Consider the following 13,265-nt stretch of genomic DNA (forward strand, 5'->3'; position numbering starts at 1 on the left):
ATATCAAATAAAAAATATTTATCGAAAAAAAAATATCAAATAAAAATAAATTAATATAGAATAATTAATTATCCTGATAGATTATAATTTTCAAACGTGAAAGAATAATAAGATTATATTATTATATATTTATTTAAAAAATATCAAAAATAATATGCTATAATAATTATTTTTAACAAATTGCATATCTTAGCAGAATATATTAATAATAATTTGTTATAGTATGTATTTGAATATATATATATATATATATATATATATATATATATATATATATATATATATATATATATATAAATAAATGAGAGAATATGTAAAAATCATTGCATAAGAATTAGTCAGGGTGGGAAACAATTACTCATAAATACTTATATTGTTAACGTCTTTTCTTAATTAGGGATATAAGTAAATTTTTTATAAATTTTATTTTTAATTGATATTAAGAAAAATTTTAAATTTTACCAAAACGTAAAACCATTAGATATAAAATAACACAAAATTTTAAATCGCAGTAATGAATAAAAAAATTCCTCCTAAAAATTAACTCCAATAATTAAGAATTTATTTTAAAGGTGCAATAAATTAAAAATTTATTTCAAAATTAAAATAAATTAAAATAAAATTATAAATAAAATAGGTCTACAAAAACTAACCTTTATTTTTTGTAGAGCAATTTAAAACAAAAAAAAAATAGTTTTTGTAGGTCTATTTTATTTATTATTTTATTTTAATTTATTGTAACTTTGAAATAAATTTTTAATTTATTGCACCTTTAAAATAAGTTCTTAATTATTGGAGTTAATTTTTAGGAGGTATTTTTTTATTTATTATTGAGATTTAAAATTTTGTGTTATTTTATATGCAGTCAATTGAAAATAAAAATTTATAAAAAATTTACTTATATCCCTAATTAAGAAAAGATGTTAATAATATAAGTATTTATAAGTAATTATTTCCTGCCCTAACTAATTCTTATGCAATGTTTTTTACATATTCTCTCATTTATATATATATTATCATAAATTTCAAATACATACCGTAACAAATTATTATTAATATATTCGGTTAAGATATACAATTTGTTAGAATTTATCATTGTAGCATATCATTTTTTACTTTTTTTTTCAAATAAATATTAATAATAGATCCTTATTATTCTTTCACGTTGTGAGTGAAGTTGCGAGTGAATTATAATCTATCAGGATAATTAATTATTTTATATTAATTTATTTTTGTTTAGTTTTTTATTTGATATGATTAATCATTATATATGTGTTTTGATTTTCATCTTACAAAAGGCCTAAGAGATATTGTTTAAATTGTTTTAAATTATTCTTCTTTTTATAGGCCCAATAAAATACCCAACATAATATAAAGTGAATAAGCCCAACTACTTTCTAATTGCACTATTTCTAATTAGTCTAATAAGTTATAACTTTTCTATTAATCTCAAAAAGTAACACCCCCTTTTTTCTGATAACCACTCGTGCAACCATGCAAGTACTCCTGCAACTGAAGCAGCTGCAGAATTTGTCCCATTTACTTTACCCATTCAATAAACACTTGTCACTTTAAAATTCAAACAGCACAATACTATATGTGTAGATTTGTCCCCCTGTCTATACCAGAGAATTCGCCTAATAATAATAATAATAAAATTATGAGAATCAGAATGCAAAGAGAGTAAACATATGCGGTGCAATGGAGGAAGTAAAGAGAATCACAATTGCGATCCACTTCTCTGCACAAAGGCATGAAAAGTAACTGAACATAACAACAATGAATAATACACAGAAAATGAGAGAGAACAAGCATGAAGTGCTGACATCTTCTTTAATTAACATCACAAGTTATATTCACCCCTTTAGTTGTATTCTTGCACTATATGTGCTCATTATATATATATATATACATCAAACAAATTTACCGTCACTTATTTTTTTTAGTTTTCAGTATTTTTTAATCTAAAAATCCAAGAATTAATTTGTTGTAATTCTGAGTTTCATTTGATAATTAATAGTTATTATTGACCAATGAGTTGTTATATATAAAGATAGAATTAAAACTTCTAACATTTAACAAATTTGAGTTGGTCAAGTGACTAGCTTACTTTTAGCATTTAAATGTAGTAAGTCCAAATTGAAATTTACAACATAAGGGTAGCAGAGCATGGAATATAGCATGCCTGTTAATTTCACAAAAAAAATAACAGAATAGCTCAAGAACGTGGACTTAAAATCACATGGCACACATTCTATGTATAAGAAGCATAACCCAACATATGGAAACAGAGAAGAGTGGAAGATAGTTGAAGTCCAATTCGAAGAATGGTCAGCAAGAAAGACATCATGGTACCTTATAATGCTATACCTGGATTAATTCAACAGGTAATCATGTTTAGTAAAAACTTGATATCATGCACAAGGACAAACAAGAACATCAACTTTTCATATTGATTTTGCCAATCACTGTGGACAAGTGAACATGTGTTTAGTGAAGCTTTGCTGCATATCCAACTGCCACATCTTAGCCTGAAGGTAGTTCCAGCAACTAAGTAACTATAAACATATAGCTCCGACCAGGCTGAAAAATTATGATATTGACCTTTTAGAAAGAGTAATGTTATATAGCAAGCCATTCCACCCCAACCAAACTAAACACACCATTAGAGTCAGCATAGTGTACCTATGAAATAGTGGGGAAGAAAAATTCACATATGAGCTTGAAGAAACTCTGTTTCCCAATTTGGGGAAGTTCCAAACTGACCCTCATAAGATTTAAACTAGGAATAAATTAGCTTCTTAAAAAAAGAGAGAGAAAGAAACTAAGAATAAATTAGAAACTCAACTTATTATCTAATCAATCATAAGAATTCCTTTCGACATTATAACAACACGAAAGCTTTGTCCATTAGCTGAGACTGGCTAGATCATATGAACGGAATAGTGCCCTATCGCAAACTATGCTAATAGTCTAACCATTTAAGTCTAAATAATTTTTTTAACGGTTCTTGCATAGTATTTCTTGGTCTCCTTTTACCTTTAGCTACTGAGCTACCCTATATGCACATGATCAAGCCACTCATCACAAGATAAAGAATAATATCCATCTTGAATAGTCGGAGTTATTCAATCATTTAAAATAGTGCATTTTATTGCTCCTCCTTCTCCTTAGCCGTCGAATAACGTACATTGCTTTGTCATACTGATGTGAATTCAAACAGTATCCATGGGACTGCATCCTGTCAACAAGATCAATAGCATAATCCTTTTTATCTATCGAAAGAAGGAGACATTTGAGGAGCTTGTTACAAATTCTTGGCCTCAACATGAAACTTTTTTCTAGGGTGTAGAGGAATATGTTTACTGCATCATCCAGCTTCCCTTCCTCACAGAGAATATCAATCAAATGTACACAACTTGTAGGATTTATATTAATATTGAACTCACCAAGAACAGAAAATATAGCTAATGCTTCATCTACCTTTTTTGCCATACAGAACCCAGTAATTAGAATTGTGTATGGAGCTAAATTAAAATCTCTACATTTGAAGTCCATTTCCAGTAAGCCTCGAATTACTTCTTTCACATTTCCTCTGATAAAATGGTTCTCCAACATGTTGATTGAATCATTATCCCACTTCAGAAGGCTTTTCAGATATTCAAAGTAAATATTGAAGGCCATCGAGACCTTCCCCTTTTTGTTTAACCAGCTCATATGGGCATTAGAATTTGATAATCCAGGTTGACAACCATGCTTCAACATATGTTCACGGATCTTAAAGGCGTCATCTTCTCTGTTAGCCCTATAAAGTCCATCAACAAGTGTCCCATAAGTAATAGAATCAGGTGAGATCCCCTTTAGTTGCAGCTCCTTGAAAAGCTTGATAGCAGCGTTGATATTACCAGTTTTGCAAAAACCATTGATTAAAATGTTGTATGTGATAATGTTAGGCACAACCCCACTCCCAGCAAGTTGTTTGAGAAGCTTGTAAGCATTCAAAACTTCACCAGCCTCGCACATTTGCTCCACCTTTTTCTGGAGACTAACACTATCAAGAACCCTGTCAGAACCCTGAGAAAGCCGGAAAAACAAAGATGGGCTTCTCCCAATCTCCATCTCGTGCAGTAAAAGGTGTGCTTCCTCAATTCTGCGAGCCTTGCAAAGGCCATGCATCAGAGCACTGAAGGTCACAACTGAAGGGAGACATCCAAGTTTTTCCATTTGATTAAATATCTCCCGTGCCTCTCCAACCATTCCATTCCTACACATGCCACAGATGAGAATGGTGTAGGTGTAAGCATTATGAAACTGTTCGTCCTTGGAAACCTCAAGCTGAAGAGATCTAGCTTGGTCCAAACGACCTATGTCACAAAAACCTTTGATTAATGCATTGTAACAATAGGCGTCTGGTACTAAACCCATCCCAATCATCTCATCTAACATCTTTGCAGCTTCACCAACCCTACCCTCTTCGGACAAACCACGTATCATGATAGCATATAAAGTAACATCCGGCACAATTCCCCTCTTAAACATCTTGGTGTACCATACATATGCCTCGCTATATCTCTTGGCGTGAATGAAGCTATTTATCAGATAACAGTAACTCTGCAGATTAAGAGCAAAACCATCTATCCTCAACAAAGACAGCAAAGAAAGCGCTTCATCTGTCCTCCCGTTCTTGCAAAACCCATCAATCAAGACATTATAACAGCGCAAAGTAGGCAAGCACCCATTTTCTTTCATAGTGTTAAACAACCTAAACGCCTCATCAACCTTCTTCCACTGACAGAGGCCATAAATAATAGCCGTATACGTCTTAACATCAGGCAGCACACCCCTCTTGCTCATATCATCGAGCATCTCGAGGGCAGCATTGAAGTTTCCAATCTTACAGAATCCACCAATCAAGAGAGTGTACGTGTGGTCATCTGGCAAAGAATTAGACCTAAGCATAACATTATAGAGCGAAAAAGCCAACACAAACAAGTCTTTCTTGAGCACAACCTTCAAGATAGTGTTATAGGCGTGAGCATCAGGCTCACAATCGAACTCAGACATTCTATCAAAACACTTAATGGCTTCTTCAGCAAGACCCATATAGGAATAGGTCCTTATGAGGGCTCTAACAGATTCAGAACTTATGAAAATCCCAGATTTCTTCAGAAGCTGGAGCGCGTCCCAGTAAATGGAGCACCACTCCTTAGTGGCGAGAGTGCAACTTACCTCGTTACGGGAATGCTGATCCACGAGGATCTCGAACTTGAGCGCGACCCACACGCAGAAACGGAGGGGGAGTCGGCGGTTACAATTAGGGAGATCTCGCGTGACGACGACGGCGTCTGCGTCAGCGGAAGAGTGGTGATGTGATCGGCGAGGGAGGAACCTTGTGAGCAGTCCGGAAGCATTGTGGAAATGGACTCGTTTCCACAACAGCATAGAGGGATCGGGGTGATGATGGTGGCAGCGGGGCGCTATCTTGTGGCGTTTGGGGAAGAGGGCAACAGGTGAGACCTAAAAAGAGAGTAAAGAGTAATAAATTTATAAGTTATAACGAATATCAGAGAGGCTTTTTTAAGTCTCTTTTTGGGGGGCCGATAGATGAAAATGTCCATAAGACTAATTTAATATTACTAACCACTCAAACATGAAGAGATTATTCCTACCAAGTCATTATAAAAAAGTTTTTTTTTTTTTTTTGGTGCCAATGAAGATAACTAGTTACCTACAAGTGTACAACTACCATAAACTTCATAAAAGATAATAAATTTTAGATAGTAGGTAAGAGATTTTAAATTCAAATTATATTGCTAGTTTATTCTAAGAAAAATAATTTTACAATAAACTGCTATTTTTATATAATTTAAATTAAATATTAATTTTTAATAAATTAGACACAAAAATTTAAATACCATAACCATCACGAAAAAAAAGTTCACAATATTACTATGTTCGGTGGATATGGCCTCGGATTCCTTACTTTTGTGCCCCTCATTTCATATATTATTATATTATATGCATACATAAACTAATGAATGAGCTAATTAATTCGCCTCATACCTTCATGTATTTTATGTCCATTTTATATGTGTTTTACGTGCTCGATAAAGTTATACGGGCACACTCTTTGTTGAGAAAAAGGCACTCATAAATAGTTAAATTATCATTAATAATTATTTAGTGTTCTGTTAATTTGTAATTATTATACAAATGGAAATTTAAAAATGGTCACTAATTTTAATTACTACGTGAATCTAAACCACACCCAAGATTAAAAAAAAGTTTCATGATAGGTTGATGTACAAATGCAATGATAGAATTATGAATTGAATAATAAAATTGAAATAGTGTACCTATGAAATAGTGGGGAAGAAAAACTCACATATGAGCTTGAAGAAACTCTGTTTCCCAATTTGGGGAAGTTCCAAACTGACCCTCATAAGATTTAAACTAGGAATAAATTAGCTTCTTAAAAAAAGAGAGAGAAAGAAACTAAGAATAAATTAGAAACTCAACTTATTATCTAATTAATCATAAGAATTCCTTTCGACATTATAACAATACGAAAGCTTTGTCCATTAGGTGAGACTGGCTAGATCATATGAACGGAATAGTGCCATATCGCAAACTATGCTAATAGTCTAACCATTTAAGTCTAAATAATTTTTTTAACGGTTCTTGCATAGTATTTCTTGGTCTCCTTTTACCTTTAGCTACTGAGCTACCCTGTATGCACATGATCAAGCCACTCATCACAAGATTCTACCCTCTATACAACAATTTTGTCTCTAAGTTCAAATCTGAGATTCTACCAACCATTTTGACACAAAGTTACAGAAACATCTGAGACTAAAACAGGGGGAAGCTTGCAAGAAGGACCCTAAATTAAGCAACAGATACAAGGCATAAATAAAACCTCATAACTGTGAACAGACATAGTATTCTCTCTCGGGCATTCCAACAAACAGTTGGTGCACAAGACGAACAATCACTTAATAATTTCTCAAATTCAATACAGATAAAGTTGCATTTTCACTAAAAGATGAATTCTCATCATTTATGTTATTTTGACCTGAGATTGAGATTGGACGTTGGAGATGGAAGAGTAGATGTTTCTTCGCTGCTCCAGAACCACCGCGCCGGTCAATACCACTCCCAGTGTAGCTCCAAGTAGCCGCTCCTATCCATTCATTCACACACCCCAAAAAACAAAAAGCGATGATTTTTTTTGTTTGAAACAACAAAACATAAACATAGAAAGATAGAATCATGGAATCGTAAGAGAGTTGAATTTCATGCTTGAAGAGGGAGTGTACCTGGGTAGTATGCTAATCATCGTCTTCGCTTATTGTTTTTCTCTGCAACAGATTTGTCGGAGCAATGTTTGTTCCCAATTGCGGTCTTCCCCAACCAGAGCAATCACCATGCAATTTCTCTCTTTTTGTTTCGAGAGAAGGCATCATCACATCACTGCTACCCAACGACGTCGTAGTAGCTATTACTTCTCGATATATTCATTGGGCCTCTTAACGAAGCCTTTTACTTTTTTCAATTGCAAATTTGCAATAGAAGAAAAATGAATGAATGCAAACTAATCAAATAGCATTCATTCATACAACGCAGCAGAGGCCTCATACAACGCTGCATTTGGGTTCTATTGTTGGTTTAAGAATCCATAATATTCATGATAGTATGTGTGAGTGTGTTGTGTATGTGTGTGAAATATGGGTGTAATGTCTAGGATTGAGGATTGTTCTAGGATATTATGCAAAGTTACAATTTTCACATGTAGAGTTTCTTTCACATTGGGAGGAGTTTAAGAATAGTCTTAAAGGGACTGTCCCTCTATTTAAACAGTTCATTGTTTTGTTTGTTTTATTTTTCTTTGTTTAGTTTATTTCAGTCACAAAAAAAAAATAGCATCCAAATTAATGTAGGGGAAGTGAGTGTTCCTATTGAGGTAAATCCGCATTAACTAAAGGCCTAAAGTCAAAAGGCTTCTAATCCCATATTTTGGTCAAAGCCCAACTTAACTGTTAACTCAGCTGACAGTTTGAATATGTGTCTTCACTCTCAACTTCACTTCACTCACTTCTGGGACCCACTTGGTGAGTCTTTGCCGCTTTGACATAATGCAAATATGCTCATCTAAAGTTTGCTCTAATATTGTTCCATGCACAAAATCACCCTACACAAATTTCCCTTTTCATCGATCCTGGGTCATTTTCATATACATTTAACTATCTAAGTCTTCAATAACTTCGATAAAACACAATTTTTGCTCTTCAACTTGTTGCATGTCACACTCTATTTCATTGCACATAATTACGTCCACCGCATATTCATCTGTGTCGTCAAACTCATAATCTTCTTCGCCATCATTATCGCCTTCAAAAGATACATTATCCCAGAATAAAACCTTATCTTCTTCATGGCTGAGATCCTCACCACTTCTAGTTTTATCCATATACAATCCACAAAGTGAAAAACCTGATATCAACTAAGGAACATATCATCAGAACCTGAAATTGACAGTTGAGACAAAAATTCTAGCACAAACAAGTGCATTATTATCAGATTATTCCAATTAAGTACTTGTACTAGGAAGTAACTATGACAATGCAACCTCACATACAGGTCCAGATTTTCAATAGAAAATGGCAACAATTTTGATGTGAAAAAACATAGATGAGACGGAAGCAAATCTGGGGCATGAGGGCATATACTCAATGGTGGATTTCATTCTTTTCTTTTTTTTCCTTAAAAAATATTTTTAAAATGAAAACAACCGAAAAATTTTAGGAATACTGTAATATAAAGTTTAGCTTGAAGTATCAGTACATTTTCAAATCAGAAGTTCAAGTAATTACAAGGGCAAATTAGAAAACAATTCCAGAGAGATTCACTGGTATAGCAAGTTGATCCTTATGTTCTTATACACTTTAACAAAGCTAGATATGATTACATAGTCAATAACAGTGCAAGTGGTAGCAGTGATTGCAACACATACACAATGATAAAACTCACAAACTACATAACACACTATTAATGGAGTATATTAGAGATTGTAGAGACTGACTATATAAACCAATTGTGAGATTAACATTCAATTTCGGCTTAACTATACACGCCAAGAGAGGGAAGTGAATGCAACATCCTGGATAACAGGGTTTTGTCCCAAGAAGTTGTGTCTCAGATCAATTTTCAAGTTTGTTCCGCTATTTAAGATCTCACCGCTGGTTGTCGCCTGGGGTGTAATTGTAAATATATCATAGTGAGTTGGGACCTTTTTGTAAATAAATTGGGCAACTCCATCTAATGGAGCTCTCTTGGAGAGTTCAATCAAATACTTTGCCTATAAACATATAATTAGAAGCAAATTCTTTGGTAAGATTAGGCAGAAGAGCATAGCATCTTTTGTACCCAAATTCCAAAACCTAGCAATCTGGAACATCTATAGTCTCCTGAGCAAAACTTAAAGTAGGAAGGAGGAGAAACAATTAAATGACTGAAAAGACATTGAACAAAGCAGGGCAAGCGGTGATGGGAAGTCACTTGTAGTAACTCTCAATCACTAGCATGTTCATACAATCTAATTTTCACTCTCAGGTATTCTAAATTTGAAGAAAATCCTATTAGTTTATGGTACACACTCTTAAACATCACATCAGATTATGGGAAAGTGAACCACAAAGATATTAAAAAAAGTGAAGAAAATGAAGTACAGGTGGAATCCTCCATTTGAGATACAAAGACGAGCCTGAGAAAGTCTCAAGTGCCTCAAATGAACCTCCAAAACATTCAGTCTTCTCTCAAACACTTTTCCTCAGCTTCCTTAGTCTTCTGGGAAGAAGTTAGGTTAGGTTAGGTTAGGCATGCACCAATGTTGACTTTATACCTACTAAGGGGCATTTTACTAATCATTAAACTTGAGAACAGATTTTTCTGTTTATGCATTGTTGTTCTAGAGTGTGTTTATGCTGTACTTGAGCACATTGTCAAAATTTTACCATGCTCGAGCACACTCACAACGTAGCTAGGCTCGGGCCTAATGCTCAAGCCAGATATTGCAGCGAATCATTCCTATCCCTTGTACCTGCAAAACACAGTAAAAGAAACGCATAAAATGCTTCAAAACTCAGCTAAAAGCTAAGTAGAAGAAATAAGAATTGAATTAAACCATGGAATTAGAAAATTAAAAATAAAATTTGCTAATAGAAAGCCTAAAACAGACCAACTTAAATTCAAAAAATACAACCACATTTGCTCCACCTTTTTCTGGAGACTAACATTATCAAAAACCCTGTCAGAACCCTGAGAAAGCCGGAAAAACAAAGATGGGCTTCTCCCAATCTCCATCTCGTGCAGTAAAAGGCGTGCTTCCTCAATTCTGTGAGCCTTGCAAAGGCCATGCATCAGAGCACTGAAGGTCACAACTGAAGGGAGACATCCAAGTTTTTCCATCTGATTAAATATCTTCCGTGCCTCTCCAACCATTCCATTCCTACACATGCAACAGATGAGAATGGTGTAGGTGTAAGCATTATGAAACTGTTCGTCCTTGGAAACCTCAAGCTGAAGAGATCTAGCTTGGTCCAAACGACCTATGTCACAAAAACCTTTGATTAATGCATTGTAACAATAGGCGTCTGGTACTAAACCCATCCCAATCATCTCATCTAACATCTTTGCAGCTTCACCAACCCTACCCTCTTCGGACAAACCACGTATCATGATAGCATATAAAGTAACATCCGGCACAATTCCCATCTTAAACATTTTGGTGTACCATACATATGCCTCCCTATATCTCTTGGCGTGAATGAAGCTATTTATCAGAGAACAGTAACTCTGTAGATTAAGAGCAAAACCATCTATCCTCAACAAAGATAGCAAAGAAAGCGCTTCATCTGTCCTCCCGTTCTTGCAAAACCCATCAATCAAGACACTTATAACAGTGCAAAGTAGGCAAGCACCCATTTTCTTTCATAGTGTTAAACAACCTAAACGCCTCATCAAACTTCTTCCACTGACAGAGGCCATAAATAATAGCCGTATACGTCTTAACATCAGACAGCACACCCCTCTTGCTCATATCATCGAGCATCTCGAGGGCAGCATGTAAGTTTCCAATCTTACAGAATCCACCAATCAAGAGAGTGTACGTGTGGTCATCTGGCAAAGAATTAGACCTAAGCATAACATTATAGAGCGAAAAAGCCAACACAAACAAGTCTTTCTTGAGCACAACCTTCAAGATAGTGTTATAGGCATGAGCATCAGGCTCACAATCGAACTCAGACATTCTATCAAAACACTGAATGGCTTCTTCAGCAAGACCCATATAGGAATAGGTCCTTATGAGGGCTCTAACAGATTCAGAACTTATGAAAATCCCAGATTTCTTCAGAAGCTGGAGCGCGTCCCAGTAAAGGGAGCACCACTCCGTAGTAGCGAGAGTGCAACTTACCTCGTTACGGGAATGCTGATCCATGAGGCTCTCGAACTTGAGCGCGACCCACACGCAGAAACGGAAGGGGAGTCGGCGGTTATGATTAGGGAGATCTCGCGTGACGGCGACGGCGTCTGCGTCAGCGGAAGAGTGGTGCTGCGATCGGCGAGGGAGGAACCTTGTGAGCAGTCCGGAAGCATTGTGGAAATGGACTCGTTTCCACAACAGCATAGAGGGATCGGGGTGATGATGGTGGCAGCGGGGCGCTATCTTGTGGCGTTTGGGGAAGAGGACAACAGATGAGACCTAAAAACAGAATAAAGAGTAATAATGCTGCATAAGCGAACTAAGACGACAAATGGAACCTTGTGGTGTAAGTCTTCATCTATTCAATCAAACAAATCAAATATATATATGTTGGTCACAAGTAATTTGGTGAAAGTGGGTTAACAGTTAACTTTTTATTCGAGTTCTACTAAACTGAAGTGTTGTTCAACTCTTGTGTATATAAGGCAATTATGTTTTCTCGGTATATTAATTTTAGAGGAATGCTAGGGGGCCAGCAATTTTGGTATTTTGTAACCATCAATTGGCTATCAATAGTGTTTTTAATGATGTGAGATTACATCTAATGGTGGGAGATCACTTATTTTTGTTTTGATGATTAAGTGCTGGTCAAAAAACACAAAAGTTGCTGACCCCCTAGACTTTTCCTTAATTTTATTTATATTATTCAAAGCAAGACAAGATATATTTTAAATGCATTTTTGAGTTGTTGAAATCTAAAAGTAAAGTACTTTTTTTCTAACTTGTAATTTTAAAAATAATTTGTTCATTATGTATTTATTACTAGAATTAAAATAAAAGAACTAAATTAGCAAAATGGGTTTGTAATTACCTTACTAGTTACTAGATATTGAATTGTTACTACTTTTACCAAAATAAAGAGTCACCCTCTGGATTAATAGAAACAGAATTCGCATAATCCCGCTGAAAATGGCCAATTGAATGCTACTACAATGCCATATAGAGCCAAGGTAGTAAAGGAGGTAAATTAGATTAATGATTGGGAGTCTTAATTATTCTCCTAATACTTAAAAAAGTAAATGTTTAAATTTTTAATTTTTGAAAATATCAAAAAATAAAAATTTATTTTTTTTTTTGAAATTAGAAAGACAATTAAAAAGATGAGTTAGAACTTCCAATTATTTCTCAGTAAATTAAGCTTCTCGAGTTAAAATTAATAATAATCCGATTTTGAGTTTGGAGGAAACATTGGACTTCTTTGTGCTAAAGACTCTTTGGTTTTTAGATTGGGCCATAGGAGTTAAAAGAACTAGTTAGTTATCGAACAATATCTATCTAAATAAGGTAGAACACCTTTCATACCAAAAAAAAAAAAAAAAAAAAAAGGTAGAACACCTTTTATTATCCCGTCTTGTATATGCAGCAACTCATTGGCTAGTCCTTGACTTGTTAAGTTAAGGAATATTATGGAAAATCAAAAAAAAAAAAATATTTATACCACGTTCTAAATTCCTGATTATGGCAAATGTATAATTTTGGTGCTTCAAAATCCATATCAGTGTGTTGCTAATTTGCTCTCAGTCTCTCACATTACAAATACATAATAGCACTTAGACATCCATTTTCAAAACGGCTGCATTATCTCAAGCCAAATGGAAATAAAAAAAAATGTCTTAAACGTTCAAAAAAATCTAAAATTATTCTATCAAACTTGTAATGGTTTTCTTTCTTGTGTGTGAATAGTGGTGTAAAATCCCTTTGCCTTGCTTGAAATTATTCTATC

The 13,265-nt window shown here is 34.3% G+C and overlaps 3 protein-coding genes across 5 annotated transcripts; all 3 read right to left on the reverse strand.

Annotated features, from left to right (window-relative positions):
• Positions 1–2,825: 2,825 nt before the first annotated feature.
• On the reverse strand, positions 2,826–7,652 carry LOC107629210 (uncharacterized). Of its 3 annotated transcripts, none has more exons than XM_088510255.1 (4): positions 7,320–7,652; positions 7,076–7,183; positions 6,386–6,432; positions 2,826–5,517 (listed from the first exon to the last, which is right to left on the reverse strand). In XM_088510255.1, the coding sequence occupies exon 4, from the start codon at positions 5,440–5,442 to the stop codon at positions 3,133–3,135; it is 2,310 nt and encodes a 769-aa protein (XP_088366381.1). In that variant the 5' UTR covers positions 5,443–5,517; positions 6,386–6,432; positions 7,076–7,183; positions 7,320–7,652; the 3' UTR covers positions 2,826–3,132. The 3 variants fall into 3 exon arrangements, with proteins under 3 accessions (XP_088366381.1, XP_088366382.1, XP_020973456.2); XM_088510256.1 differs by having other exon boundaries at positions 6,357–6,432; positions 7,320–7,485; XM_021117797.2 differs by lacking the exon at positions 6,386–6,432 and having other exon boundaries at positions 7,320–7,474.
• A 2,434-nt stretch (positions 7,653–10,086) lies between these two features.
• On the reverse strand, positions 10,087–10,434 carry LOC148569665 (pentatricopeptide repeat-containing protein At1g79540-like). The gene is made up of 2 exons (XM_088509843.1): positions 10,262–10,434; positions 10,087–10,099 (listed from the first exon to the last, which is right to left on the reverse strand). The coding sequence occupies exons 1-2, from the start codon at positions 10,417–10,419 to the stop codon at positions 10,087–10,089; spliced, it is 171 nt and encodes a 56-aa protein (XP_088365969.1). The 5' UTR covers positions 10,420–10,434.
• Positions 10,435–10,939: 505 nt separating this feature from the next.
• On the reverse strand, positions 10,940–11,740 carry LOC148569666 (uncharacterized). The gene has a single exon (XM_088509925.1). The coding sequence runs from the start codon at positions 11,684–11,686 to the stop codon at positions 10,940–10,942; it is 747 nt and encodes a 248-aa protein (XP_088366051.1). The 5' UTR covers positions 11,687–11,740.
• Positions 11,741–13,265: the final 1,525 nt, after the last annotated feature.

This window comes from Arachis ipaensis, chromosome B3, assembly GCF_059453495.1.
Source record: "Arachis ipaensis isolate K30076 ecotype BB chromosome B3, ASM5945349v1, whole genome shotgun sequence".
NCBI classification, from domain to species: domain Eukaryota; kingdom Viridiplantae; phylum Streptophyta; class Magnoliopsida; order Fabales; family Fabaceae; genus Arachis; species Arachis ipaensis.